At 56.2% G+C, this 27989-nt stretch overlaps 17 protein-coding genes across 18 annotated transcripts; 8 read left to right on the top strand and 9 right to left on the bottom strand.

Moving 5' to 3' along the window:
* Nucleotides 1–50: 50 nt before the first annotated feature.
* IUM83_13917 (ribosomal protein l9) lies at nt 51–867 on the bottom strand (the record flags this gene model as incomplete). The annotated part of the gene is made up of 6 exons (XM_067938620.1): nt 51–80; nt 161–246; nt 323–395; nt 470–553; nt 620–648; nt 732–867. The coding sequence occupies 6 exons, from the start codon at nt 865–867 to the stop codon at nt 51–53; spliced, it is 438 nt and encodes a 145-aa protein (XP_067785545.1).
* A 321-nt stretch (nt 868–1188) lies between these two features.
* On the bottom strand, nt 1189–1939 carry IUM83_13918 (ribosomal protein L9; the record flags this gene model as incomplete). Its single annotated transcript, XM_067938621.1, has 2 exons — nt 1189–1762; nt 1857–1939. 2 exons carry the CDS (start codon nt 1937–1939, stop codon nt 1189–1191), a joined length of 657 nt encoding a protein of 218 aa, XP_067785561.1.
* Nucleotides 1940–2105: 166 nt separating this feature from the next.
* On the top strand, nt 2106–2354 carry IUM83_13919 (uncharacterized protein; the record flags this gene model as incomplete). Its single annotated transcript, XM_067938622.1, has 1 exon — nt 2106–2354. One exon carries the CDS (start codon nt 2106–2108, stop codon nt 2352–2354), a length of 249 nt encoding a protein of 82 aa, XP_067785693.1.
* A 64-nt stretch (nt 2355–2418) lies between these two features.
* On the bottom strand, nt 2419–2946 carry IUM83_13920 (putative transmembrane protein; the record flags this gene model as incomplete). Its single annotated transcript, XM_067938623.1, has 1 exon — nt 2419–2946. One exon carries the CDS (start codon nt 2944–2946, stop codon nt 2419–2421), a length of 528 nt encoding a protein of 175 aa, XP_067785669.1.
* A 1511-nt stretch (nt 2947–4457) lies between these two features.
* Nucleotides 4458–5621, bottom strand: IUM83_13921 (Pepsin A; the record flags this gene model as incomplete). Its single annotated transcript, XM_067938624.1, has 1 exon — nt 4458–5621. One exon carries the CDS (start codon nt 5619–5621, stop codon nt 4458–4460), a length of 1164 nt encoding a protein of 387 aa, XP_067785668.1.
* Nucleotides 5622–6752: 1131 nt separating this feature from the next.
* IUM83_13922 (Drug/Metabolite transporter (DMT) Superfamily) lies at nt 6753–8177 on the bottom strand (the record flags this gene model as incomplete). Its single annotated transcript, XM_067938625.1, has 1 exon — nt 6753–8177. One exon carries the CDS (start codon nt 8175–8177, stop codon nt 6753–6755), a length of 1425 nt encoding a protein of 474 aa, XP_067785570.1.
* Nucleotides 8178–9709: 1532 nt separating this feature from the next.
* On the top strand, nt 9710–11239 carry IUM83_13923 (Sperm-associated antigen 6; the record flags this gene model as incomplete). Its single annotated transcript, XM_067938626.1, has 1 exon — nt 9710–11239. One exon carries the CDS (start codon nt 9710–9712, stop codon nt 11237–11239), a length of 1530 nt encoding a protein of 509 aa, XP_067785646.1.
* A 1279-nt stretch (nt 11240–12518) lies between these two features.
* On the top strand, nt 12519–13682 carry IUM83_13924 (Pepsin A; the record flags this gene model as incomplete). The annotated part of the gene is made up of 1 exon (XM_067938627.1): nt 12519–13682. One exon carries the CDS (start codon nt 12519–12521, stop codon nt 13680–13682), a length of 1164 nt encoding a protein of 387 aa, XP_067785696.1.
* A 534-nt stretch (nt 13683–14216) lies between these two features.
* IUM83_13925 (E3 ubiquitin-protein ligase) lies at nt 14217–15263 on the top strand (the record flags this gene model as incomplete). Its single annotated transcript, XM_067938628.1, has 1 exon — nt 14217–15263. One exon carries the CDS (start codon nt 14217–14219, stop codon nt 15261–15263), a length of 1047 nt encoding a protein of 348 aa, XP_067785665.1.
* Nucleotides 15264–16095: 832 nt separating this feature from the next.
* IUM83_13926 (E3 ubiquitin-protein ligase) lies at nt 16096–17244 on the bottom strand (the record flags this gene model as incomplete). The annotated part of the gene is made up of 1 exon (XM_067938629.1): nt 16096–17244. One exon carries the CDS (start codon nt 17242–17244, stop codon nt 16096–16098), a length of 1149 nt encoding a protein of 382 aa, XP_067785667.1.
* A 1374-nt stretch (nt 17245–18618) lies between these two features.
* On the top strand, nt 18619–19425 carry IUM83_13927 (uncharacterized protein; the record flags this gene model as incomplete). Its single annotated transcript, XM_067938630.1, has 2 exons — nt 18619–18684; nt 18778–19425. 2 exons carry the CDS (start codon nt 18619–18621, stop codon nt 19423–19425), a joined length of 714 nt encoding a protein of 237 aa, XP_067785666.1.
* Nucleotides 19426–19568: 143 nt separating this feature from the next.
* Nucleotides 19569–21871, bottom strand: IUM83_13928 (uncharacterized protein; the record flags this gene model as incomplete). The annotated part of the gene is made up of 6 exons (XM_067938631.1): nt 19569–20445; nt 20525–20656; nt 20722–20843; nt 20926–21015; nt 21091–21526; nt 21612–21871. 6 exons carry the CDS (start codon nt 21869–21871, stop codon nt 19569–19571), a joined length of 1917 nt encoding a protein of 638 aa, XP_067785671.1.
* On the top strand, nt 21588–21941 carry IUM83_13929 (uncharacterized protein; the record flags this gene model as incomplete). The annotated part of the gene is made up of 1 exon (XM_067938632.1): nt 21588–21941. One exon carries the CDS (start codon nt 21588–21590, stop codon nt 21939–21941), a length of 354 nt encoding a protein of 117 aa, XP_067785670.1.
* A 102-nt stretch (nt 21942–22043) lies between these two features.
* Nucleotides 22044–23353, bottom strand: IUM83_13930 (putative MYND Zn-finger protein; the record flags this gene model as incomplete). The annotated part of the gene is made up of 2 exons (XM_067938633.1): nt 22044–23147; nt 23258–23353. 2 exons carry the CDS (start codon nt 23351–23353, stop codon nt 22044–22046), a joined length of 1200 nt encoding a protein of 399 aa, XP_067785568.1.
* A 170-nt stretch (nt 23354–23523) lies between these two features.
* Nucleotides 23524–23900, top strand: IUM83_13931 (uncharacterized protein; the record flags this gene model as incomplete). The annotated part of the gene is made up of 2 exons (XM_067938634.1): nt 23524–23653; nt 23728–23900. 2 exons carry the CDS (start codon nt 23524–23526, stop codon nt 23898–23900), a joined length of 303 nt encoding a protein of 100 aa, XP_067785569.1.
* Nucleotides 23901–24250: 350 nt separating this feature from the next.
* IUM83_13932 (SMAD/FHA domain) lies at nt 24251–25381 on the bottom strand (the record flags this gene model as incomplete). Its single annotated transcript, XM_067938635.1, has 6 exons — nt 24251–24427; nt 24495–24602; nt 24675–24766; nt 24846–24957; nt 25023–25132; nt 25297–25381. 6 exons carry the CDS (start codon nt 25379–25381, stop codon nt 24251–24253), a joined length of 684 nt encoding a protein of 227 aa, XP_067785555.1.
* A 153-nt stretch (nt 25382–25534) lies between these two features.
* Nucleotides 25535–26320, top strand: IUM83_13933 (yeats family protein; the record flags this gene model as incomplete). 2 transcript variants are annotated; one of them, XM_067938636.1, is made up of 2 exons in its annotated part: nt 25535–25903; nt 25985–26320. In XM_067938636.1, 2 exons carry the CDS (start codon nt 25535–25537, stop codon nt 26318–26320), a joined length of 705 nt encoding a protein of 234 aa, XP_067785567.1. The 2 variants fall into 2 exon arrangements, with proteins under 2 accessions (XP_067785567.1, XP_067785566.1); XM_067938637.1 differs by having other exon boundaries at nt 25535–25897.
* Nucleotides 26321–27989: the final 1669 nt, after the last annotated feature.

The raw sequence follows: 27989 nt of genomic DNA on the forward strand, positions 1-27989 counted from the left end.
TAAATGACTACGGCTCGGTCCTAGAAGTTGGGAGGCATCCGAGGAGCTTACTAGAACTCATGCACACAGGAAGCATCGATCTTTGCAATACCAGCCACGACACTGTAGCGTTAGAGCGGCGAATTCTGTATGACCAGTGATTCAAACCAGAGTAGCGTACCTTGTGCTCCTTTGTGAAGCGAACACCCTCTTTCGCCAGTAGCGTGCGCTTCTTCTGGACGCATGGCGAGTCTTCGCCAGTGCTGCCTAGAGCCACACATGCACATGCTTAGCCACTAGGAAACTCTCACGCTTCCTCCATTTTCCTTTTCAACGAACACACCTTGAAATCCGCCGATGTCCAGCGAAGCCGCAACAACGCGGTGGCATGGCACTTCAGGTGCAAACGGGTTTTTCTGCGTCGACTAACAGTTAGCGATCCTTGTGAACGGCTAGCATGTTCTCCGTTCTGCCACAAAATGCAACTCACGCGAAGGGCCTGGCCAACACATCGAGGACCAGAGTGAAGCGCCTCCGCCACACCACCGTAGGTGCTCACCTTGCCCGCCGGAATCTGCGTAAAGTACTGTTAGACTGCTGCTCGAAGCTCAGCGCCATCACAGAATAGGAATGACCGCACCGTCGAAATGAGCTCGTAAACCCGCGATTCTACCTCGCAGTATCCACACAAGGCGCAAGTCAGGTGCACACTCGAGACGATTCAAAGATGAACAAGTTGCGCGCCCTCTCACCAAACTCGGTGATCTGCTTGCCGCGCCAGAGGATGTGCTGCGTGGGCTTGGGCTTGCTCTTGGTCGTGATGCCAGGCTTCCGCTTCTGCGTCGTCTTGGCCGAAGCCTTCTTAGACTTGCTGCTGCGAAACGTCATCTCGGCGAATTCGATTGTGAGCTCAGTCCCATGTGGGCATCCACGTTCAAGTTGGCGCCAAGTGGCGAAAGTCGCACATATCGTGGCGCGAAAGCGGTCAATGTGCATCGCAGCACAGGTAAGCAAGCATTGTCAGCAACGAAGCTCAACGCAAAGCGGAACCCAACCTGACAGTCCCTTTCGATTACCAAGTCCGGTGCTCCCAGAAGCAGGAAGTCTCTATAACCCCGCGGCGCCCTACAGTTAGCTCCCTCCAGCCAGCCAGCCACCTTCCTGCCCCTCGTCCACCTGCCTCTGTTGGACTCGAGAGCCTAAATCAATCTACCGTCTCTCGACCTCGATGGCGAGACTGACCCACTTCTTCTTAGACGGGCCCTTCTTCTGCTTCTTGTCCTCGCCCGCCTCGGCGTCGGCGTCGGCCTCCTCACCGTCCGCGGCCGACACCACGGCGCCCGCGGCGTACTCCTCCTCGATGGCATCGTCCACGCGCACCTTGACCGTGTGCTCGCCCAGCGTCTTGATGGGCGTGGGCAGGTCGATGCGGGCCACGCCCACGATCAGGCCGTGCTGCTTCTCCAGCATGTCCGAGATGTTCTGCGCGTTCACCTCGCTGTGCAGCTTGACGTCGGCCTTGCTGGCCGTGTGGCGCTTGAACAGCACCTCCACGTGGCTCAGGCGGTGGATGATGGCCTCCAGCTCGTACTCCTTCTCCAGCAGCGTCTCGTCCACCGACTCCTTGTCCACCTTGTACTTCTCGCGGTTGGCGTCCGTGGCGTACACCGCCAGCTTCTCCGGGTACAGGAAGTTACGCGCGTATCCGGCCTTCACGGACACCTCGTCGCCGCGGAAGCCCAGCTTGGGCACGTCCTCCCGGAGCACCATGTTGACGCGGTGTCTGCCAGCCACAGGTTCGTTAGTTTCTCCGGCGGTTTGAAGCGGATCCTACTGCGGGTTTCGAGCGGATCCAGCAGAGAAGAGAGAGCACGTACGCGAAGGAGCGCGCCAGCAGCGGCCTGGCGGCCTGCGGCCGCTGCAGCACCGACACCAGCTTCGTCGTCGAGCGCGCCAGCATCTTGGAGAGCTCCCTGAGGTTATGGCAATCAGGGGCCACAAAAAACACGGAGCGGATTTCGACCAATCACGAGGCTGATGAAATTTGTTTTGGTGTGCGCTACATTGAATAGCGGAATCAGATTTAAGGGTTTTACTGTGAAAAATTCTGGGTGGGCAGGAAAACTATGGCGGAGGCGGAGGCGACGCGGAAGGTGCGCAGCGGCAACGCGCAGCTCATGGAGGCCAACCTGTCGCTGCTGATGGAGATCCGTGAGACTGACACGGAGATCGATGCGGAGCGGCGCAAGCTGCGCGCGAAGTGTCAAGAGATGCAGAAGCGCGGAATTTCAGTACCCGGAAACTTTGCGGAGCTGCTCGCTGAAAATCAACAAGGCAACCCGAGACCGACACCTGCAACGGGTGAACAAAAGTAAACGTTGCATCAACTATAAAGTGTAGACAACATCTCAATAGTCTTAAGTTACTTGACCTAAAGTATTATAGTCCGTGTTTGGGGGCGCATCCTCCCGCAATGGCCCAGCACTTGGTGTGCGGGTTCATGCTCAGCAAGTTCACGGTGGTGGACCAGGCCAGCGCCAGCAGCAGAACGCCCACCATGCAAAGCCCCATTCGTCTATTCACTCCCCCGTATCGACGCAGCTCTTGCGTTGCAGCCTTTTGAGTCGGCAGTAGCGGTAAGAAGACCAGCGCGACCAACTTCATGCCGTAGCAGATCAAGATGGTGACAGTCACATCGCGCCGAGTGGTGTACGTGTCCGCCAGGATGTCGTCTTTCCAGACGTGGAAGTGAGCGTTGATGAGCTTTGCTGCAGTGCGGCCGAATGGGGTGGCCACGTGTGTCGTGGTTGACAGGAGACCGAACAGCGCGCCTTCGGAGCCTAACTCGACGAGCTCGACGATCACGTAGTTGTCGACGATGAACTGTACCGCGTGAGGGATGTACACGATAATCGGGACGCCGAGCCACAGCCACTGGTTGCGCACGATGTCCCAGGTGACCAGCATCGTCATGATCGAGTCGGCGAAAATGCCGAACAAGACCGTCACGGCGATCACTGTCCTCCAATTCCAGCTGAGACCGCGCTGTGCCATCACTCCAAGTGTTCCAGTGTACACGAAAGTTCCGACGATGGCCATGATGCTCGCGTTGAATGGCGTGGCGTGCACCCAGTACAGCTTGATGTTGCTACACGCCACCGGGTTGAAGTTGTTGAAGACTCCAGAAAGGAAATCGTACGCTACAAGCTGGCAGACAGCTCGTTGCTGAAGAATTTGCCAAAATCGGGAGATGTAGACGCTGAACTTGGGCGGCTGAACCTCTTCCTCGCGAACAAGGCACCACGCAGCAGGAGCAAGAGGTATACTCAAGCAGCCCAGGATGAACATCATCTGCGGGAATGACAGCGAGAAATCAAAGGAACCACCGTACTCGACTCCGTTGAAAGCAATTGCGACCACGAAGGCGCCAAGCGCGTGGAAGCTCATCCGGACGCCGTGAATGCAACTTTGTAGACGTCCGCGCGTAGTGGCCGGCTCTCGTTGCGCGTATTCAACGACAATAGCATCCGCCGGTACCTCGGCTAGCAAATACCCGAATGCTGCCAACGTCATTGGAATAACGTACTCGCCCGCTGCATCCGGTGCGTTGTGGTTGATACTTTCTCGTTGAGCCTCGGTCCATTGATCTGGGTTGATGGTGTGCATGGTTGGATCTCCATAATACGGCGCGGTATTGGGGAAACTTGCTATCCTGAATAACATGCAGCAGCAGAGAGCCCACCCAAGCACCATGTACGACCGGCGTCGATAGCCTGCGACTGGGAAGCAGTCACTTAAAATGCCAAAGAAGACCTTGTACGACCACGGCAGATGAACGAGAACATTGGCGGATATCACGGTAGTTCCTTCAGCGTTGAGATAGCCTTGCAGCAACGGGTAGATCAACGCGGGCAGTACGCCACTGACGAAGCCGATACCGGCGTACTGTGCCAGCAGTCCCAATACGTCTCTCGATAGCAATCGCGGTGGTGTACCAACGCGTAGTGCACCACTTTCAAGTTGATTAGCAGAGTTTCTTGGCGACGCTACAGGGGCCGGTTTCCACACAGAGTCGTAACACGTAGCATTGCTTGCGAGGCCCTCGCAGACGACAGGAAGGAGCTGTTGGCGTTCGTCTGCAACGCCCATTTTTGAAAGTGCATCGTGAAGAGGATCGCACCGCCGGATTTGCCCATGACCAGCAGATGGCTTCCCTTGAGTCAAGTCACGAGATTCAAGTGCTTTCGATCGACGAATCTTCGTCCTCAATCGATGGACGCCGCTGAGCTTTCCCGGGCCATCGTATTGGACTGTGCCACGCGCCTCACAGTATTGGTCTTGCGGTGCCCAAAGATAAAGAGAGGTACGAAGGAACGTTGGGGTAAGTCAAGTACGGAGAGGGAAACTGGAGCAACCACGGACATTTGGGTTGCTACTGCAAACTCCAATTTGTAGATCTTACATTCTTTTGTACTCGGTTAGTAGCCCAGCACCGCCAGGAAGCTGGATACGCACGACGTGTTGAAGGAGACCTTGTCGAGTCCGTCATTGTACTCCACAGACATGTTGACCTTGCTCATGGCTTCCTTGAACTGAGTGTACTCCGTCGAGTACGGGTTGTCGCCACGGACGTTTACCGTGACGCCACCAGCGCCTAAGAACCCTGTAATGACACCTTCGAGCGCCGGCGAGTCTTCAAACATGACCACACGGAAACTCTGATTGCTCAACCCTCGCGGCATGCCCAGCTCCGGTTTCTCCGAGTACGCATATCCCAGGTAGCTGTTGTTGTAGTAGACACTCATGTTCAGCGCGCCGATGCCTTGCAACCCCATGGCTGACGGGTTGTTGATCGACGCGTTGACGTCCATTTCGTACACGCCATCGCTGCATCCCCACAAGTCGATGTGCTGAACATCTGGGTCTAGTTCGACGAAGTTGTCAAAGCCCACGAGAGACAATGTGCGTTCGAACTTGATGTTGTTAAACGGCAGGCCCCAAGCATGAGCATCGATTTTTGCTGACATGGTGATTGGCACCGTTGCTTCTTGCATCATGGCCTCGGACATCGCGTTGAAAGTGTCAACGTCCGATATGACCATAGTAGTGTTCATAGTCAAGTTATAGTTTTGCTTGCCGGACTTGATGTGTTGACCCACCACTCCAGCGGTTCCAAACATCACACCGTCGTAGATCAGCGATGCCGTCACCGGGTCGGTAGTGGCGGAAACTGGCACGTCGTGCTGCAGGTTCACGCTGAAGATCACGTCGATCTCCGTATCACTTGGGATGCTAGTGACGTCCATGTAGTTGATCTTGAGCACCACCTTATCCATGTAGTGCCGGATGATAGCAGGAATGACGACCAGGTACACGATGAGCAACGCCACGACGAGGAATAACAAAACCAACCCGATGATAATGCACCACCGCTTCCTGCGGCTCATGCGCCATCGGAAAAGCTTGACCATCGGGCGGCCGTTCTTGTCCAGCGGGATGTCTTCGTCGTCCTTCTTGTTCTCAGCCTCTGGGGTCGTGACGTCAAGACGCAGTGCCGTCTCGTCATGGTAGTGTGCGCCCTGCACTGCGGGCGTACCAGCGGGTGTGTGCACCTCCTTGTCCTCGTACTGATTCGGAGTCATGGTATTTTGCTGCTCGACCTCTTTCGACAATGTTCACCTGCCGCCGCAAAAAACAAAATGGCAGCTATCCAAACCATCAGGGGACAACACAGGTGCATTGTATCCTTGGCGTCAACTGTCACAGGGGTGCCGAGCATTATCCAACGATCTCCATCCTGCGGCTTGAGCGACCTTATATTGTTAGACTCTCTCAGGCTCCAGAAACTGCGTTAAAATGTGTGACTGCTGTGAGCTTGAGGCTTCGCTCATCAAAACGCAGAACTTGTTTCTCTTGGTGATCAAACAAATTCCCTGGATTTAAGAAATCTGAGAATTCTGTCAAAAACTATTGTATGTGATACAAAATGCGAATGTTCTTCTTACGGGGTGTCCGTAATATAAACTGAGAATGCGTTAACAATTACTTGGGGCAATTCTTCGGGCGATTTCCTTTGATGACGGCCTTACATGCATGTACCTCCAGCATGGCATAAACCAAAGTTGTTGCTCCTACTGAAGGTTTGTAACGTAGCAGACTGCCGCTCGATGGAGAGCAGTCTGAAGTCCAAATCAAGATTGCATCGATCGATGACGACGTTTCTAGCACGTTCGATCCGATACATGTAACGAAAGGAATCGATACTCAGACGTCGTAAGGCAACAAGGTGGGTTGTTGCCGTAAAGTGAAATAAAGCGATGCCTGGTTGTATCACAGCATCAGTGTAGCCGAGCGTCAACACAGCTGGCGTGAAATCGATCAACCACCTCATCCGTTTTCATGCGAACGGTGACTGAGTTGGCTTAGTCCAGTCAGACGGATAGCCATGGCCCAAGTACAACCTCTTCGGTTCCGTGAAAGCTTCGTTGGTGCAGCTGACTGGAGTCCTGGCGCAGGACGGGAATTGCTCTGTTGATCGATGCTCGTGATGTATGTATTCCTTGCCAACTTGTTGGCAACTGATGCGACTTGGTTGTAAGCTCACATGTACTACCATCGGCCGAAACCAGTACTTCATCTTGTCTCCAGAGTTATGACTACTGCAACACTGCACTAAAGCTACCACGAGAGACTGGGCTATTACTTCTTGAAGTACTTGTAAATAGGTGGGGTATATTATTTTCACGAAGGTAGGCCAGCTAGCTAGCTCCGATCTACACAGCTTGGGCGGCTACATCATCCGCAGCAGGAGTGTCTTCATCGCTCGACGAGGCCTCAGCTTCACGAGCCGTCTGGCGGTGCCAGGCGTTGACGAGTTCCAGCTTGCGCGCGGTCTCGGCCGCCATTGCCTCGTCTTCGGCGGTGTCGTGGGTCGAGATCATCACCTCCTGCTCGTCTGAGTCCGAGTCGGCGGTGTCGTCGCTGCTGCTCTCCAGCAGGCTCTCCTTGGACAGGTCGTCCAATTCCACGGGCTCGGCCGCGGCGGTCGGGGCCGGCGATGACTTGGCGAAGCAGTTCTTCATGTTCACCCAGTTGAGTCCGATACCGACGAATGACAGCCCGAGACCCACGGTCTGCTCCATCGAGAGCACGTGGCCGAAGAGGAACACCGACAGCACGATGCTCAGCACCTTGCGGCACGTGCCGATGATGGCCGTGGTCAGCGCGCCGAACTTGCTGATGGTGAAGAAGATGAAGGCTTGGCCGAAGGCGCCCGTCAAGCTGAGCATCATGAGGTTGGGCAGCGACGGCACCACGTACTGCAGGAACACGGGCACCTCGCCGTTAACGACCATGCCGGCGGCCGCGAACAGCGCCTTGTAGATGTTGACGTAGTACATGAGGTCGAAGGCGCCGACGTGGTACGACTCCATGAACTTGTCCTCGAGCGCGCCGGTGGCGCCGTCGAAGATGAGCGACAGCACGAGCAGCGAGAAGCCCAGCACCATGTTGGGGGTGCGCTCCTGCTCGGGCAGGCTGTCGTGGCTCTCGTTGTGCTGCGCGGCGCGGTGGTGCTTCTCGTGGGCCGTGCCCAGCAGGAAGACGGCCACGCCGGCGGAGAGCACGAGCACGGACACGTACTTCTTGAAGGCGTACTTCTTGCCGAGCAGCACGCCCATGATCATGACGGGGATGGACTTGCAGGACTTGCCCAGGATGCGCGTGATGTACGACACGTAGCGCAGCGCCACCATGGACGCGATGGTGGAGCCGAAGGCCAGCGCACCCACGATGACCAGGAAGCTCTGCGGCATGGTGGACGGCTGCTCGCGGCGCGCGCGGCTGAGCCCGACGGCCACCGCCGAGTTGAACACGCAGAACACGAAGGTCATGGACAGCTCGCCCAGCACGCGGTGGGTCGTGATCTTCTCGAGCACCACGCCGTTGAGCGTGAAGGACACCATGATGCCGACGCAGCAGTAGGCCAGCAGCCAGATGCTGCTCTTCTGCTTGGCCGGCGGCTGCGACGGGTGCCCGTGCACGTCGGCCAGGCCGCTGCTGCGCATGTCCACGACGGTCACGGTCGGTCCGGGCGGCGGCAGGCGCTTGGGCTCCTGCAGCGACGGCGCGGTGGTGGCGTCGTCCAGCGCCACCTCGGCGTAATGCACGCGCTGCGAGTCCTCGATGCTGCACACCATGCTTGGCGTCCTGGTCTGCGCTGGGCTGTGCTGCTGTGTACGCCGTGCACTCGACTGTAGCCTGGCGCCGAGATTCCGCTTGTGCGGGCGGGTGGGACGGAGCGGAGCGAGGCCCTGCCGTCGCCAGCGATGACCGTGGCGATGCTCGGTAGCGCTTAGACTTTTGCCGGCGCTGCGTTGCCTTGCTGCGCGCTGTGATTGGTGGCTGTAATTGGCCAATGGCTGGCGCGAAGGGCCGTAGGTCAGCATAGACGGCGCGCGTACCCGGACCCAAATCTTGCGTAACTACTCCCGATTTGACGGTATTTGGAACTGTAGTACCGGTAAATAGTGATAAGATGTCGGGTTGTACCGGTAATATTCCTTTTTTGGTGTAACCGTATCCAATTAAGTGTAACCATGTCCATTTAAGGGACCTATCTGTGCTGCCAATGAGCGACGCCAACTTGTCCAGCGAGCAACGGCGATAACGATGCCTCTGGCGGCAGCAACGGGTGGCGGCCGCCATACTGGGCGCAAGTGGTCTGCTCCGGCTTGCAGCTTGCCTGACGAAGATGCGGCGGGCGGGTGCACAATTGCGACATCGCTGCCAGCGGTAACGCGTGTACACATGAAGTGAGCCACGTTTTAGTGACCGCTGGTCGCGGCGCGGCCTGCAACAGCGGCAATCTTGCTGCAGTGCTGTTGTTAGCTGTCTTCTGCAGCCGTACACAGTACAGCAGACGTTCTGCAGGCTACCGTTGGCGATGCCGGCAACCGCCTCTGCACTGCAACTTGCGGACTGCTGAAGCGGGTTGCCCCTTTAGGATCGATTGGCATAGCCGCGCCGCGGTTTTGGCGGTGGCGTATGGCGAAGAGACCTGACGCCTCGGATACATGTACAAACTGGCCCCCAAGTGCGGCGCGCTCGGGCACGCGATCATGCATGGACTGTATGCAGCATGGATTGCAATTATCTACCTGTGCAATGACAACGGCAAAGATGTTGGCGTCAGTAAAGCGAGTCCGAGGGTGACATGGTCACTGAAGCGGAACATCTCGCTAGTCGAAAAGTGGCTACATTGAAGTGAATGAGTTCGACGCGGAAGCCGCTAGGCATCCATGCCTTGTCGCCGTGCGCCGCAGATAAGACCTTGGCCGTGGTAGGTTGTGCCGGTGTTGCATACGTTGCCTATTCTACCCTTCTCAGTAAAGTGTAATGTAATTTGATTCTCTGCCCTTCTCAGCACATTTCGAGGCCACGAATCGTCGCTTGGGCGCGCATACCATTGCAACTGTTGCCCCAGCGAAGAGCTCAGTACATTGCACTGTGTTGGCTGGGTGGGGGCATTTATAGCAGCCCGGGAGCGTGGGAAGTGTCTCCCATGCTCCGCGTACAATCTCACGCGTTCTGCTTGAGTCGTTGCAGAGCTATTCGTGGCTTGGTGAATGTTGTGGCTTCCTGCGACTTCTTACTGCTCATTTACCGACACAGGCGGAGAAGTAAGAAGCGGTAATCGTGAACAGGCAAGCGCGGAAGGGAAGGACAAGCCATGGCGTCGACATCCGTGCTCCAGCACTTCGAGGTGTATCAGAAGGCCCGCGTCACGTTCGTGCAGGCCGTGGCGGAGGCTGCTACACGGCCGCAGAACATCGAGGTCATGCAGAACGCCGGTGTGATGCAGCTGCTACGTCCGCTGCTGCTCGACAACGTGCCCAGCATCCAGCAGTCAGCAGCTCTGGCGCTCGGTCGTCTCGCCAACTACAGTGACGACCTCGCCGAGGCTGTCGTCGGCAACGAAATCCTACCGCAGCTCGTCTACTCGCTCTCGGAGCAGAACCGTTTCTATAAGAAAGCAGCAGCTTTCGTCTTGCGCGCAGTGGCCAAGCACTCCCCGGAGCTAGCGCAAGCCGTCGTAGACTCGGGGGCACTTGAATCGCTGGTGCCATGCTTGGAAGAGTTCGACCCCACAGTGAAAGAAGCGGCCGCATGGGCGATAGGATACATTGCGCAGCACACAGGCGAGCTCGCACAGCATGTTGTGGACGCGGGCGCAGTTCCATTGCTCGTGCTTTGCATCCAGGAGCCGGAAGTGGCGCTCAAGCGCGTAGCGGCTTCGGCTCTCAGTGACATCGCCAAACATTCTCCCGAGTTAGCCCAGGCGGTCGTCGACCCGGGCACCGTGGCCTACTTGGCCCCGTTGATCCAACACCCGGACGCCAAGTTGAAAAGACAGGTATGCAGCTGCTTAGCGCAGATCTCCAAGCACTCGGTTGACCTGGCTGAGATCGTGGTCGAAGCCGAAATCTTCCCAAACATCCTCTACAACCTCAAAGATATCGATCACACTGTCCGCAAGAACGCTGCCACCTGCATTCGTGAGATCGCCAAGCACACCCCAGAGCTGTCGAAGTTGATCGTGAATGCGGGCGGCGCGTCAGCTCTTGTTGACTACGTCGCGGAAGCAACTGGCAACAACAAGCTCCCTGGAATCATGGCGATCGGCTACATCTCGGCCTTCTCGGAAACGCTGGCGCTCGCTGTGATAACGTCGAAGGGCATCACTCCAGTTAAAAGTGCGCTCATTTCGGAACCTGAAGATCACATCAAAGCGGCTAGTGCTTGGACATTGGGTCAAATTGGACGCCACACACCTGATCACTCGCGCGCAGTGGCCGAGGCCGACGTGCTTCGCCACCTGCTAGCTTGCATGATTCACCCAAACAGCTCCGACGACCTCAAGATCAAATCTAAACGCGCGCTGAAAAGTGTTCTGGCCAAGTGTACGCACCTGCAAGCACTGCAACCGCTGCTGCGTGACGCACCCGTGAAGGTGCAGAAGTATATCCTGAAGCAGTTCGCTCAGATGCTACCGCATGACCTGGAAGCCCGACGGTCCTTCGTGCAAAATGGAGGCTTGGAATTGCTGCAGCAACTCAGTGAGGTCGCTGGAGGCAAGCTCACTGAGTACATTCTCGAAATCAACAATTGCTACCCGCCGGAGATTGTCGAGTACTATTCGCCGCACTACTCGAAAACTCTGCTGGACAAGCTTGACGACTACCAGCCCCAGGTGCGGTAAACTAGGAATTGAAGGCCTCGATGAACACTTGTAGTGCTGGTGTACCGTACTTCGGAGCTGTGCTCCGGGTAACTAAGAATCTACCGGTACACTTTCGTGCATGCTTTGTTCTTCTTTTGCGGTTATGTCGCTGCTAGACTTCAGACAGAACTATTCGAACACTGTGAACGGCCTCGTCCTGCTGCCAGCAAGTGGATAAGATCGTCAGCAGTACTGTAGTAAGCTACAACAATATGGACTGGGGGACAACATGGCGTAGCCAACACAACAGCATTCCGCCGGAAGGTTGTTGTGATTCCAGTTCTTGGAAACTGGTGGGTAGTATCCTGCAGTATCTGTCAGCTGCACGAACCGAAGCAGTCGCGGACGCAAAGGTAGCCCAACTCATGTATTCACTCTGCCGCGGACGTCGATCGAGACCAGGAGCCTAGTGGCACCCCATCGATACTGGCGCGCGTTGGCAATGGCAGTCGCCTTAACTTGAGAGCAGATCCACTTCGCTTTGAGTGAATATACAGCCACGCCGATTCATGTTTTGATATCCGTCGCCTGATGCCACTCGTGTGAGGCTGCAGCACCTTGTTTTTCGCTAGTGTGTTTCGCTTGCGCGCAACAACTTGCTGGCGTCTGCTGTGTTACAATCTCGTCGACTACCGGTAGCGGTACGAACCATCTTGGCTTATGCAACCTGGACGGAACTCCGTCGGACGAGCGTCATCGTCTTGGCACCATTTTACCCTTATTTTAGTGAATTCTTCATCCATACACACCTGTCTATAACGTCACATATTTTAATGAGACGGTAGGGATTCGTTACGCAACGCGGTCGGTATCCTCACGTCGTGTCGTTAAACCAAGGGTTTATGATCTTCGTTGAACAGTAGACGAACTCGGTGTGCAACGAGTTGGCAGTCGCGCGTTCATCCGCAGGACGTGCACACTCGATATGAACTAAAGGGCTTTGCCACCTCTGCACGCAGCCGTTGCTTGAGCAGCCTCGCCTTTTGCATCTCCTGCAATACAGGATGCAGCGGGATGTACCGCATCGGGCGGGATCTAGTTTGCCAGGAGCCTCGAGTGAATCCTCGACAGCACTGCACTGTGACAGGCTTGACATAGCGGAGCCATGGGATACAAGGGGCATCTCTGTCGCTGAGGCAGGCTGCCCTGCCAGTCGCTCTCTGCTCACGCAGGCTGACGGCTATCCGATACAGGATCGGCTCTCACTTCGAGTTTTGCGGCGTCGAGAGTAGGTGATAGCATAGCCACAGGTGTCAACATGACTCCGAACCAATACGGGGGAGACAAGGAGGTGCGCACGCCCGTAAGCACCCCCGCGGTGCAAGACGCGCACTACCACGACGATATAGCGCTCCACCTCGAAGTCACAACCCCAGGTGCCGACAGCAAGAAGGACGACGAAGACGTCCCGTTGGACAAGAACGGACGCCCGATGGTCAAGTTTTTTCGGTGGCTCATGAGCCGCAGGAGGCGTCTGTGCATCATTGTCGGGCTGATCTTGCTGTTCCTCCTCATCGCACTGTTGCTTATCTTCTTGGTCATAATCCCCGCAATCATCCAGCACTACATGAACGAGGTGGTACTCAGCATCAACTACATGGATGTCACCGACATCCCGAACGACTCGGAGATCGAGGTGACCTTCAGCGTCAACTTGCAGCACGATGTACCAGTCTCGGCTACCACGAAAGCGATGAACGCCTCACTAATTTACGGCGGCGTGACGTTCGGTACGGTGGGGATCGAGGCGCTTGACATCAAGTCGGGCAAGCAGGACTACAACTTGACCATGGACACGACAATGGTGATATCAGATATGGACGGATTCAACGCGATGGCGGAGGCCATGATGGAGGACGAGACGGTTCCGATCACTGCCAAGGCAGAGGTCGACGCCCACGCAATGGGTTTGTCGTTCAACAACCTGAACTTCGAGCGCACGTTGTCTCTCGTGGGTTTCAACAAGTTCCAGAACTTGGACCCAGAGGTGCAGCACATCGACTTGTGGGGATGCAGCGATGGCATGTACGAAATGGACGTCAACGCGTCGATCAACAACCCGTCAGCCATGGGGCTGCAAGGCATCGGCGCGCTGAACATGAGCGTGTACTACAACAACAGCTACCTGGGATATGCGTACTCGGAGAAGCCGGAGCTGGGTATGCCGCGAGGCCAGAGCAACCAGACTTTCCGCGTGGTCATGTCGGAGGACTCGTCGGCGCTCGAGGGCGTCATAACAGGATTCTTCAGTGGTGGTGTCGAAGTGAACGTCCGAGGCGACAACCCGTACTCGACGGAGTACACCCAATTCAAGGAGGCTATCAGCAAGGTCAACATGACCGTGGAGTACGACGACGGTCTCAATGACGTCTCCTTCAACACGTCGTGCGTATCCAGCTTCCTAACAGTGCTGGGCTACTAAATGTGTACGTGGATCGGTAAGAGTTTAATATCAATGGGGTTCAATTCATTCACTCTCTTGTTGCCAGCACGATTCAGCGCTCTATCGCCTGCGCGAAGGGTGTTCTGAGCAGCAACCTCAATTCGCCTATCGACGTGTAGGCAGCATCAGGGTGTCGTCAACAGCTAAAGCGTAAGGTAACAACCGCGATAGAGCTCGAATGTCGTTGGGCTCGAGCTCATTCCCACCGATGTTCGAGCACACACGGAGAAGCCAGCGCTGCTGAAGACATTTCGTTTCAGCCTCGAGCGAACGCACTAAAAGTGGGCAGACAAGTCCGAGCGTCAATTCTGAAGCGGCCAAGTGTATGTAGCGGCACTCTCCTCCATTTCGACACTTTCCGCGACCACCAAAGATCGATCGAGACAGGCGTCAATTCCATACGAGCACGAGGACATGCCTAATGAACACGAGATCGCAGGGGCGACATAGCCCAGCTCGCAGGTGGCGTACCAAGAACCGGCCTCCGTACGACTTAATGTCGACGGCGCAAGCCTGAAGGAGCAGAAGGAGAGCGAGAGTCCCGACGTCCTGCTCGGCCCGGACGACAAGCCGCTGAAGAAGTGCTTCTGCTGGTACATGACCAAGAAGCAGCGCATACTCGTGATCGTGGGGCTCGTGCTGCTGCTGCTGCTGGTCATGCTGCTCCTCATCGGGTGGTTCGTCATTATCCCCGCCATCATCCGTCACTACGCCAGCAGCGTGCAGATGACCCTCAACTACATGGACATCGTGAACATCCCAGACAACTCGACACTCACGATGGATCTCAGCCTGAACATCCAGCACGACGTGGGCATCGCTGCAACAACGGATAACACAACGGTCTCGCTTCTCTTCGCTGGCGCCGTATTCGCCACGCTACCCTTCCCTGGACTTGACATCAAGACCGGATCACAGGACTACAACATCACCATCGATGCTGACATGCCTATCACGGACCAGAGCGTCTTCAACGCCATGTCGGACGCTCTCATGAACGAAGCCGAGATCACGTTGACGGCCACCGCTTTGCTCAATGCCCATGCATTAGGTATGTCCTTCAGTGACCTCAGCTTCGAACGAGAACTTCCGCTTGAGGGTTTTACCGGGTTCAGTGACCCAGAGCCCGTGATCGAGGGGATTGAGCTCACTACTTGCACCTCGTCGGAGTACCTGATCAACATCAACGTGACTCTGGATAACACGGCGCGAATGGGGCTGGACGGTATCGGAGCTCTTAACATGAGTCTTTACTATGGACAGCAATACATGGGCTACGCGCTATCGCAGAAGCCCGAGCTCGGCATTCCTCGTGGCGTGAGCGACCAGTCTTACCTCCTTACTGTGAACGCGAGCAGCGTCTCGATTACCAGCATGGTGCTATCTGCTTTGGCCGGCAGCACGCAGTTCTACATCGTGGGCGACAACCCGTACGTGACGACGCACCGACAATTCATCGAGGCGCTGAGTAATATCAACATGAGCGTGCCATCCAGCAGCGGCTCGCTCACCAGCATGAATATCGGCTCGTCCTGCAGCCTTGTTTCGCTGCTGTGGTAGACCGACAACCGTACCTAGTAACCTCACTGGCCCCGATAGCAAGGGCTTGTGCTTTTACCCAGCAAAACGATACATGCTGCCAGTGCGGATCCGAAATCCCGCTGGTTTCGATGTGAGATATCCAACCTTTAATCCACTCACCACGCCAATTTTGATTGTAATTCTCTCTCGATACCTATCCTACTTGAACCAAGTGCTGCCTACCAGTGGTAGGCTACCACCAACGTGCAAGCGGTCCAGCCTGCGCAGACATTCACTTGGACCTGCCATGTGTCTCATTTGCGAAGACGAGTCACTTTGGGGAAAAGTTCTCAAGACTGCGACTGTAACTTGGTGCCTTGAATCCCGTTCACGTTCGCAGGCTTCCAGCGGTCTGATGAACAACTTTGCTGATGCACGTGCATGCAAAGTGCTTGGTGTGAATCATGAGTGGGCTCTCCGCGGACGACGGATGGAGTTCACCAACACGCAGTTGACGGTGTGCAAAGGCATGCTCGTGCAGATCGCCGGCAACGCTAAACCACCCCAGCGAGGAAATACATGTGTACCTGTATTGGTATCGTTTGCGAGCGCTACGTGTAGTCCGCGACGACAATGGGCATTCTGTAAAAGCCCAGTGCAATATTCGGGCGTTCATACGAACGGGTAGCTGCGGCGGAGACTGTTTTTACGAGGTACAGGTTTCGGACAGTATGAGCTGACCTCGGGGCTATCCCGGGGTTGCACAGAAGCCGTTCATGAACACCGACGAAGGAGGAATGGAGGCGAACTGACTTTTATTGCAAGCCGCGCTCGCTTTGCTATGGCTACTGTGGTCTAATACATTTCTTTCCTAAGCGAGGAGCGACAGGATGTTGCACGAGGTGTTGAAGCCCAGGCTGGAGAGACCGTCCGTGTACACGATGCTCATGTTGACCTTGCTGATGGCCTCCTGGAACTGGGTGTACTGCGTCGAGTACGGGTTGTCGCCCGTGATGTAGAACTGCGCCTTCTTGGCCACGACGCCCAGGGCCATCGCCTTGAGTGCCGTCGAGTCCTGCGGCACGGTGGCGCGGAAGAGCTGCACACTCTCGCCTCGGGGCAGGCCCAGCTCGGGCTTGAGCGACTCGGCGTAGCCGAGGTAACTGTCAGAGTAGTACAGGCTCAAGTTGAGCGCGCCGATGCCATCGAGGCCCATGGTGGCGGGGTTGTAGAGCGTCACGTTAATGTCCATTTGGTACACGTCGTTGGAGCAGCCGAACCAGTCGATGTAGTCGATCTCAGGAGCCGGGTCACTGAACTGGTTGAAGCCGTTAATGGGCAGCGTGCGCTCGAGGCTCAGGCCGCCGTAGGTCAGGCCCAGGGCGTGTGCCTTAATGGAGGCCTTGGCACCGAGAGACACCTCGGTGTCCTCCACGAGGCCCTCGGCCATGAGGTTGAAGGTGTCGACGTCCGAGAGCGTGAGCGTGCCGTCCACCGTGAGGTTGTAGTCCTGCTCGCCCGTCTTGATGTCGAGGCCCGGGATGACCACGGAGCCGAAGGCCACGCCGCCGTACAGCAGCGAGGCCGTGATGTCGTCCGTGGTGGCGGCGATGGCGATGTCGTGCTGGACGTTGAGGCTGAGCTCGACAGTGAGCGTCGAGTCGCTCGGCACGCCCTTGACGTCCAGGTAGTTGATGGTGAGGTCCACCGAGTTGACGTAGTGCTGGATCAGGGCCGGGATCACGGCCAGGAACACGATGAGCAGGATCACGGCCAGCAGGATGACCACCAGGCCGCTGATCAGCAGGATGCGCTGCTTGCGCGTCATGTGCCACTTGAGGAACTTGACCAGCGGGCGGCCGTTCTTGTCCATGGGCACGGCGATGTCGCCGTCGTCCTTCTTGCTATCGGCGCCGGGCGCCGACACGTCGAGCCGCAGCGCGGTCTCGTCGTTGTAGTGTGCGCCCTCGGCCACGGGCGTGTGCACCTTCTCGGCGTACTGGTGCGGCGTGCTGCTCATGCTGTGCGGCGACTGTCCCTCGGAGGCGCAAATTGCAAAGTGACCTCGAGCCTCGAGCTGCAGGCGGTGCCTGCGACCCACCTGAGCTGCTCGGCTGAGCCCAGTCTCCACTACATGTATGTCGTCACCTGTCAAGCGTGTCAACCTGCCCGTTGCCAACGCGGGAGCTCAAGGGGGATGGGCGATCTCGTCTGATTTGCTGAACCTGTCATCTGCAATGTGGGACGAGGATCCACTTCTACAAACTCTTCGGTCGTGTTGACTGTTGGGGGAAAGCAAGATGAGAAATATCGCGATGCGGAGGCTCCGTATATGCTGAAGCGTTCTTTTGCCGCAGATGAGGCGATTTTTGGCTGATGTGCCTCAGCGCAACGCTGCCGAGGGACTTCAGCTGGAGTCCGGCGACACACTTGTATTAGATCAACATCCTTGCGAAAGCCAGCGCGAGCGCATGTGCAAGCTCGGCAGTACAGGCACAGCGCGACACGCGGTGGTGTCGATGACCAGGCTCGTATCATGTGTCGGAGCTTTCAGGCTTCGTAGGCGTTGGCGCTGGCGCTGGTAGAATTGCGGGCAGATCGGTTGGTTGTTCGCGCACGAATTCATTGGGCGCAAAGAGGTCGGCACGCAGGGTAATGCAGCGCACATTCATGTAGAGTTGCGTATTCTTCGCAATACAAAACCATTGCAGTACCCTACTTCTTGAGCTTTGACCCGGAATTCTTGCGGATCTCGTTGGCTCGCTATTGCCGCTAAAGACCGCCGAAGACTGCGCCGCGATCAGATTGGAGCCAGACATTACAATATACTTTAGAAGTATGCTCTTCTCACCGCGAAACTTGAATGATAAATGCAGGGGCACTGCAACAGCAAAGCCGATTTTTTTTACTGAGTGTTCGAGTACGTTCGCAAAAGAACTCGCAAAAGCGTTGTAGCGGCGTTAGTCACCCCAGCGGCAAGGCGTACGGGCCGGTCTCGCGCCACGCTGCGACTTGCTCGGGGGCACGCGGCTCACGCCCACCGAATTGGTGACACCATCCCGGCCACATAAAAACCTCGGGCAGCGTCGATAAAACCTCGTCCCCGTCTTTAGCGGGCCCGCAAGACCAGCCACTGCAAGTGTAGGTAACGATTTAACTTGCCTCCAGTATAAATCACGTCATCCGTCTTATTTGTCCGTATCTGGAGACGTCACTATCTGAGCTGCAGATCCGGTCTCATAAAAAAAAAGCTTTTTTTTTTCAAAGCGTTTGCTTGATTGGTGCTGGCGGCCGATCAGACTGCGCCATCTCTCGCCGCACGCCTGCCATTTGACTGGACGGGTCCGTCTCGAACGCTCCGCAGCCTTGTACAGCACAGCGACCGCGACCGAAGATGGAGGACGAGAAGCTCATCCGGCTCCATGACATGCTCTCCAAGCTGCGCCCGGGCGGCAAGAAGGTATGGTCGATGCTCGGTCGATTGCGCCACGGACGGCGTCTTTGCTGGAGGAAACGCGGGGGCTGAGCTTGCGTGCCCGATGTGCATTTGTAGGGCGGCCTGGGCTTCGCGTCGCTGGGCGGCAGGAAGGGCGTCAAGCGCTCGGATGGGCTGCCCAACAACGGCCTCTACTCCATGTTCGTACGCCAGGGAGAGGCCACCTACCAGCACAAGCACTGGGAGGAGGACAAGGAGGAGGACGACGAGCAGCAGGACGTGAGCGAGAAGAAGGCCAAGAAGGACAAAAAGAAGAGCAAAAAGAAGGCCAAGGCGGCTGAGGACAGCGAGACGGAGCATGAACAGCTCTCGAAGGAGGAGAAGAAGCGCCTGAAAAAGGAGAAGAAGGCGAAGAAGGCGAAGCGCGCTGCGGAGGAAGCCGCTGCTGAAGCCGAGGCTGAGGCTGAGGCTGAGAAGGATCCTAAGAAGAAGAAAAGCAAGAAGCGCAAACTGGAGCAGGCTGAGGACGAGGACACGGCCGCCGCTGTCGAGGATGACAAGGAGGAGGCGGCCGTCGTCAGCGCCGAGGATGACAAGGAGGAGGCGGCCGTCGTCAGCGCCGAGGAGGACGCGCCGAAGCCCAAATCCAAGAAGGATAAGAAGAAACACAAAAAGCAGAAGAGGGAGGAGCCTGAACAGGAGGAGAAGCCCTCTAAACAGGAGAAGAAGGACAAGAAACACAAGAAGAAGAAATCCAAGCAGTAGAGCGAACTCGAGGCTGGATGGAATAATCTGCGCACATAGAGGAGAACGACGCCGACCAACCATGGTAGCAAAAATTCACGTTGCATTGAGATAACACCATCGGTGAGTGTCTGGGTCTCTGTCTACGATGGTGCTGCGCAACCTTACTTCCTATCTTTGATCTGCGCCCGATTGGCCGCGGCTGCCTTACGCTCGCGGCAGGTGGCGATTTCTAAGAGCATACTGAGGTGCAACACACGGTCCTCGAGCGAATCGAGCTGCTGGAATCGGTCCGCGTGGAGCTGGATGACGGTCCAGCCCAAAAGCTCTAGGTGTCGTGCCTTCAGGTCTACAAACGCGAAGGTTTTAGGATCCTTGTCATCATCGTCGGGCTCCAGTGCCTGGTAGCAGTCCGACGGATTGAGTTCAATTGCGATCTTCTGCCTCGGTGCCACGACATCGAGGTGATAGCCCGCCTCCGTAGCGAACGAGGTCTCGTTTCGGATTCCGATCTCATCCAGCGCCGAAGAGACAAGGTGGTGCAGGCGAAAGGAAGAGCTTTTGCCCTTCTTCTGGTGCGCGTCGAACACGCGTTTGCACTCATCCTTCAGCGCCGGCGACAGCCGAAACTCGCTAGGTCGGTCATTAAGCTCGCAGTCCAGGTGAACCTGGTACAACTTTGACTTGAGAACACGCAGCTTGAACGGCGGCAGGTTCAATTTGTCCAGCGTGCCCGAGTTAACCTCCTCGAACATTTTCCGAAACAAGTCCTCGTCGAACTTCTCTACGAACAAGAAGGACCGAGTCAACGGAACAAGTACCTCGGTTGCTCGCTGCCTGTCCTCCGCGCTTGTGTTTTCATCATCTAACCCGGCTAAAACCGCCTTGCTCGTTACTTGCAAAGCCTCCAAAACCCAATCCTGCCTGCGGCTTTCCTTCGGCAGCAAGTGGGCTATGGCCGTCACCACCATGGATGCTTTGTGCGCGTTAATTTTTGGGCTTTCAGCTTGTAGCATGTACACAGTCTGCGCTGCTATAGGCCTGAAACAATGCGTGCAGACAGAATAGATAAATTAGCTGGCAGTTCCACACGGTAAAGTCTCGGTTGAAGGGAACGTACTGCAACATCGAGGTTCGACCCACACCAAGACGCATTAGCGCAGTCGTGAGACTGGACAATGCACCGCCCGTTTTGAAGGCAGCAATGCCAAAGTTCACCAACTTTTCCGTCTCATCTATCAACTTCCAGAACCTGTGTGCAAGGAACCAACATCAGATAGGAAGGCCAGCGCAGTCCCAGCTACAAACGAGGCTCACCTCTTCGTATCCAAGGCGTTCGGCTTGGCCGACCATTTAGCGAACAACGCCGGTGACGGAACAGCGAGTAGGTCATCCTCAGGCGCTTCAGACTTGCTTGAACCGTCGATGCTGTTGACGGCCTGTTATCGCAACGAGAGTAAGATGGTCAATATTTCACAGCTCACTGGCACTTCGCTAAAATGTAAAATGAAGTGTCCTTACCAACAAGTTTGCTCGCGTCGTTCGTGTCGCCACAAATTTACCAGCACGGTCAATCGCCGTTCGAATATTGTAGTGGTTCAAGTCGAAAACCTGTAGCACAGAGAAACATTTAGCCCCCACCAACCCATCTCATCTCCAACCATGCCAAAACTCTCACACACGCACATTCTCGTCCACCATGCGCAGCAGTTCCTGTAAATCCTTCGCCATCAGCAGTTTGCGGTTCAGTTGTGCATTGTCCGAGGTGTACTCTTGGATATTGTCCACTCTGCGGATCTGCAGCGCGTCCTTGAGCTTGGGCTGCGTTTCCGCCATCAGAATAAGCTCCGACCACATCGTAAAGCTCAGCAGCGACGAAGGGTACCCCGAGAGCGAGATCAACGGCGACTGATCCTCGGGCATTTGCACCGCCACGCACGACGCGCTGAACAGGACTTTGTCCGACGAAAAGATCCGCGCGAGCGTGCCGACCTGGTAGTTGCACTTGATGCACAGCATCTTGTGCTTCTTCCAGCTGGAGTCCTCCTCCTCCACTGAATCTTCCGGGAACAAATTCTTGAGCGGTTCGTCCGTGGCGCTGGATACGTGGATGCCGTTCCTCCTGTTGCGTCAATTGGCGCGTCAGATTAAATTCTCTAATCCAATTGCAACACCAACGATTAATGACTGAGAATAAAACCTCGCACCATTTGAAGAAGACGAGGTCTTTCGTGGCGCTTAGCGTCGTGTTGCACTTGCCGCAGACCAAGCGAGGCGCGGACTTGTCATCCGTGTCATCCGTGGCCGCGGACTCGCTGGGCGTGGGGTACGTGGCGCTGAACGAGAAGCCGCGTCGCGTTGGCGATGCATTGTCCAGTGCGGAGGCTAGTGGGCGCAATGGTTTCAAGCTGCTGCGGCGCCCAGAGGCGCCCGTGCGCAGCAGGAGCCGCACGCGCATCGCCCGCATTATCCACGCTATCGACGAGCGGTTGGAGATGGTTGGATGTCGCACCAAGGAAATGTTGCGCGAAGAATGATGGTTGCTTTGTTTTGTGATGTTTGCTGTTTTTCTGTGCACTATGTTTTTGTATGGGATAAAATGAAGTCGTTTGTGTACTTTTTGCTCTTGTGGACTCTATCTAGGATGTGGGCGACGGCACGACGTAGATGAACTCCTCGTGGTTCTGTGTGCAACTCGCGGAGCAGCTGTACACGATGAGACTGAGCCAATCCATGCCGCCTGGAGGCACCACCGCTTTCGGTGCTTCAGCTGCACCGCCGTCGGAAGTTGGCACGGATTTTTGCTGCGATGGAGATTCGGCTGCTGCATACTCGTCCACCTTGAGAAAGTAGTTGATCGTCGGTGTCAGCTGCATCTCGAACGAGCGCTCTTCACCGCAGCCTGGACAGTTCGGGACCTTGAGGTTCTGCGGAATCACCACAGGCCACAGCGGCTCGCCGCCGTAATCGTAGCGGAGACACTGCAGAGGGCAGCGACTGATGCGCTTCTGGAACCGCAGCAAGTGCCGCTGTTCCGCCGGGGTTTTCTCGTACGACTCGCCCGTTGAAGACGCAGATCCACTTGCCTGAGTGGCCGCTCCCTTCTTCTTTGAGTTCGAGATGACAGTGCGCAGGTCTCCGATGTCGGTGGATTTTTCCTCTTCCTCCTGCTTCATGTACTGCTCGAGCAGTTTGTTCTCGTGAGCGTAGTCGTGCTCGGCCGTGTAGTCCTCATACGGTTCGTCAATCACTTCAATCGGCAGCGCCGGGAAGGCATGTCGCTTGCCCATCGACGCACTTTCCTTCACAGCCTCCACCTTCTTAGGCGCTGGGGATGCCTTGGTCGTCTTCGCACTAGTCTTCATGGCATCGTCTCTCTGTTGCAGAAGCGCCTCTAGATCTACAATATCGGCCGCCGGAGTTTGTGGCTTACTGTCGTCTTCGTCGTCGCTCCAGTCGCTGTCATCGCTGTCCGAGCCCCACGCGATCTTCACTTTATCCACCTGCTCTGCCACCTTTTCCACTTCAGCCACCACCGGCGCTTCCTTCGCCGCCTCAACTTGGTCACGGAGCACTCGCCAACTGCCCGCGGCCTCCGTGCACGCCACCGTGTTGCACCCGAAGACGTACAGCGTCCGGTCGGTCTCCACGGGAGCGTACACCTGAGCAACCAGGAACAATCCTCTGCCGCACTTTGCACAAGTCAGGCTGCTGGCTTCCGTCGGCGGCTCCGAGTACCAGGCCTGCACAAGCAAGCACACCAAACGTCGCAATGACCGATCATGTATCAACATCAATTTTCCAAATGCAACACAATGGTAAACTACACAGCAAATTCAGTAGCAGCACTTACAGGGGTTCCTCCAGCCTTGCACACGTAGGGCGAGCCATTGTCCACGCTCTGGCGCTCCTGGATCGTGCCCAGCAGCACGACGCGCTCCTCGTCCATTGCTCTCGCAGCGTTTCGATGGTCAGTGCACACAAAGGTTGATAGTCGTACTTAAACGGAATCACACCAGCTGATTGGCTGAAAGTCGTGGTATCGCGCCGTCCTCACGTCTGAACCGGGGCAGGATCGATTCGAGCCAGGAAGAGCAGCGCGACGAGCAGAGCAGCACCATGAGCGACAACAAGGAGATCCCGTCCGAGTACCGCATCTCCGAGAAGTGGGACAAGTGCCTGGAGAACTTCACGCTGTACTTCGGCGCCGGCCTCGTGGCTGGAGGCCTCACGTCCCTCGTGCTGGCGCGTACGTCCGCACGGCGATCCCCTCAACCTCCGGGACACCCGATGATTGACGCTGTTCGCTTATAATTTGTTCAGGTTCCGGCGCGGGTCGCGGACTAATCACGGGTCTGGGCGCGGGCTCCGGCGCCGGCTCGAGCTGGACGACGTGCCAACTGGCGTTCGCCGGCAACCCCGATGCACAGACCGCGCTGGACAAGACGGACAAGGCTGTGGGCGACTTCAAGGACAAGATCTCGGGCTCCAACTAGATGTTTTCCGCTCCAGAGGAGCGAGACGCTGTCTTTTTTGCAGTTGGAAGTTGAGGAGGAGTAGAGCAGGCTGAGAAAATGCTAGCGTCCAGGAGTCTTCGTTGCGTGAAGTGGGGGGAACCGATGTCCGAAAGTGCACAGATGGAGGGAGATGCAGACTCTAGGTTGGCGAGCTCTGCACGATACAAAGAGAAAACCTGAAAAGAGAACACGGAATATAATACTATAGGGTGGTGGTCAGCAACCGCTAGCGATTGGGCGCTGTTTCTTCGGCCTCTCTGGTTCTTGTGGAGGCGAGCCAAAAAATGCTAATACTACCAACGACTCGGAAGAGTTGAAAGCCCGTCGATTCAAGATTTTTGCTCGAACGTAAATTCGTACTCGCCAGCGCCGACTTCCACCTTGACGGGCTTGCCTACAGTAAGCTCGTGCGGCTCGTGAGCTTCCAACTCCACGTCGTTGATGCGGGTACCGTTGGTACTGTCCGTGTCGATAAAGAAGATTTTCCCGGACGCATCCATTTTGATCTGTACATAGGAAACACAGGTGACTTAGCAAAAGTGATCAGGCATGATAATGCCAGCGCGTTAGTACCTCTCCGTGAGACGTCGAGAGCTCCGAGTCCTTGGGCATGCTCAACCCACGAGGTGGCCGAAATTTCCGACCAGTTGAACGACCCACAAAGCACGATGAATGCCGATTCTGTGTGAAGAAAGGTTAGCTGGCTAGAATGCATTGCCACAAATGTGGTATGAAAATACTTAAGTAGCTTACCACGTCAATATCCATGTGAAACTTGCGTCCTCGATACGGCCCCGTGATGCATCGCACCGATATTGAAAACGCTCGTGGAGAGGAGTTACCGTCTACTTCATAGGCCACAACAAACAACGGCATCAACACATTAACTCCGACCTCCTCCTGATACAAGCGCAACATCCGCACCTTTGTCCAAGTTTTCCTTCTCCGCTTCAAGGGCAGCCAGCAGCACTTTCTTGCCAGCCTCAAACTCCCGCTGCAGCTCCCCCGCGCGCAACTTCGCTTGCTCCACCAGCTTCTACAAATGTGAGCGCGCATAAGTACAGTACCCCCATCCACAGCGTCTCCGACGGTCAGACGCACTTTGGACGAGGCCTGGCAATCTCGCAGCAAGAATCCCTGGACGTCGATGATCTCGTCCAGCAGCTCCAAAGGCGCCTTGTCTTCTTCACCACTACCCTTCGACCCTCGCACTATTGCCAACGCGCACAGCCAGCACCAGTCCACAGCGTTAATGCTGTCTCCACGCCGAGCAATTTTCAAATTCAAAATTCAAAATGCGTCGAATATGTCCAACGTCCCAGGGCCCCACAGCTGAACCAAATCTACTGCAGCATGTAGCAGGTTATTCACTCACCTCTCTTCGCAACGGGCGACGTCTGCTGCTGCTCGCCTGATGCTGCCGCTGCGTGCGCGGCGGTGGTCGCGTGCTTCCGCTTCATCTTGGCGTTTATCGCGCCGCCAAAATGCAGAACTGTTTGAAAAAAAAGTGCGGCATTACCAATATCCTCCAATCAGATAATTCGAAAATTTGGACGAATCAAATACTCCGCCTTCAGCTGGGAAAGCTCCATACATACCATATTCACTCTGGCATGTCGGACGCTCGGCAGAAGAACGTGGTGGTGAGCAAGCCGATCCTGTACGGGTCGGTGGCCACGTACCTCGGGCGCAAGGCCGAGGAGACCAAGACGCACCGCTGGTCCATCTACCTGCGCGGCGTGGACAACGAGGACCTGTCTTACATGATCAGCAAGGTGGTCATCAGCCTGCACGTGAGCTTCGCCAACCCCGTGCGCGTGCTGACGGAGCCGCCCTACGAGGTCACGGAGCTGGGTTGGGGCGAGTTCGAGACGCGCATCCAGATCTACTTCCACGACCCGACGGAGCGGCCCATCAGCATCATCCACCTGCTGGTGCTGTACCCGCCCAACAGCCAGCCTGCCAGTACGAAGAAGGTGTCGGTCGGTCTTCTGTCTGTAGGTTTGAACGCTGCTGGTGTCTTCAATAGCTGATGGACTGTGTTGCATTGTGTTGTACTGCAGCCGGTGGTGAGCGAGTTCTACGACGAGCTAGTGTTCAACGAGCCGACCGAGTTCTTCTACAAGAAGCTGATGGCCGGGCCGGACCGCCAGGCGCCGCCGCTCGCCATGCAAGACCATCTGCCCACCTACTCGGACGTTGAGGTGCTCAAGACGCTGGCGCACGCGGAGACCTTCGTGACGAAGGAAATCCAGGACACCAAGAATCTGCTGCTGAGCGCCGACATGGAGATCAAGGAGCTTAAGGAACGCATCGCCGAGCACACCAAGAAGAAAAAGCAGGCAGACAAGCTGGCCGCTGCGCACACAGCAGCGACGCTCCCGCTTCCGATGCCGTGAAGCCGCTATTGGAATGCCAAACAAACTTTACCCGATTCGTAGGGCCGATGATAAACGACGAATAGATATTTAAAACGATTCAGGACGCTATCGTGAAGTCTCCATAGAAACGTCAACGTTAGGAGCACTCATTGTCAGCGCACAACTCGGCCTTCACGCCGAGTAATGCCTCTGGTGCTGCGTGCTGCTACATTATGAGTTAACTCGCGATCAACAATATTTCCAGTTGCAACAACTAGATGTGAAACGTAGTAGAGCTCTCGACGTCTGCGCTAGGCCTGACCCTTGGTTGCACCCGCATGCTCGCCGTTGATAGCCATCCAAGTTGGTGAGGTGCCTTTAACACTTACCAGCATCCAGCAGACCTCTGGAACAGCCAGCGCCGCTCGCACCGACAATGGGTCTGACAGTAGCAGGCTGTACGCAGACAGCAGCAAGATCGAACATCAGACTACTCCTCGACGCCACAGGACAAGCAATTTGGGCGGCCGCCGCGGCGTCGCTCTCCAAATGTGTGGGCGCAACAGGCCCAGCGTTCGCTCCATGATATTCCGCGGGCGGCAGGTGATCGATCCTCCCGCGCGATCGGTACCACCGCGTGTCAATACCGATGTCATCCGTCCGGAGCTCTACCGCGATATAAGCGCAGCCAACCGATCGCTCGGGTCGGCGGCCGAGCAATATGAGGAGTGAAGTGAGCCCTGCATTCCACGAGGCCGCTTACTCAAGCCGAGCTGCTTACAACTTGGTTTACTACACTGGATTCCAGTATGAATTGGCTTGACAGCCGTGGTTCCGGCGCATCCCACTCGATTGAAGCAGCTTGTTGCCTGCCCCCCTTGCCCGACGGGAGCCTCGCGGTGAGGGTCCGGCGACGTGTATGTCGGCAAACCACGGAGACACCTTTGCTGGAAGGTTGCCAGTCGCGAGGGTCTCTGCTGTTGAATATTATTTGACGTACGAGCTCTGCCGATGAGCGGGGCCTCGGTGAGCGACTGTGGTGGATGAGCGAGGAGTATGTGATCGTCGAGCGGCTTGATGCGGTCTGGACAACCGACCAACGATGCAACAGCATCAATCACAACCATATTTTTTAACATACGCTGCCGCCGCAGCAAGCGATTCGCAATGTGTGATCTCCCACCGCAGTACCTACGTTTTACGTTCGCCAATACTTGCTCTGAACGCCATCCGCGCGAAAGTAAGTGCTGGGGCGATGGATAACTTACTGCTGGTAGGGGTGAGTCATCACGGCAAGTAGACATTAGAAGGTCGATAACACCGAGGAAGCGTGACGAGGTCTCGTTCAGATTGGCGTCAATCGCTCTGCACAACCATCCAGTACTCGCTGAAAAGCTTGCGGCGCAATAACTTCAACTTATTACAGATAAAGAGCATGGTATCTTCTGCGTTCACTTCAAGAGCAATTGGAATTATCTCGCAAAGCCGGGCCATTCATCTACATCAGGAATGCTAATGTCAGGAGCATCTTGCTCCGAGCAAGCCACCGTGGCTCCTGCAGAAATGAGACCTACAAGAACTCGACGTGCAAGGCTTGTCAACCTTCACACAACTATCCACCATCGCACAAGCTCTCTATTACTGGCGACACTCGGCCATCGACCTCAAATCGCCCAGCAGCACCAACCTGCTTATCGCCCTCCACGCG

Source organism: Phytophthora cinnamomi (genome assembly GCF_018691715.1).
Source record: "Phytophthora cinnamomi strain GKB4 chromosome Unknown Contig77, whole genome shotgun sequence".
NCBI classification, from domain to species: Eukaryota; Oomycota; class Peronosporomycetes; order Peronosporales; family Peronosporaceae; genus Phytophthora; species Phytophthora cinnamomi.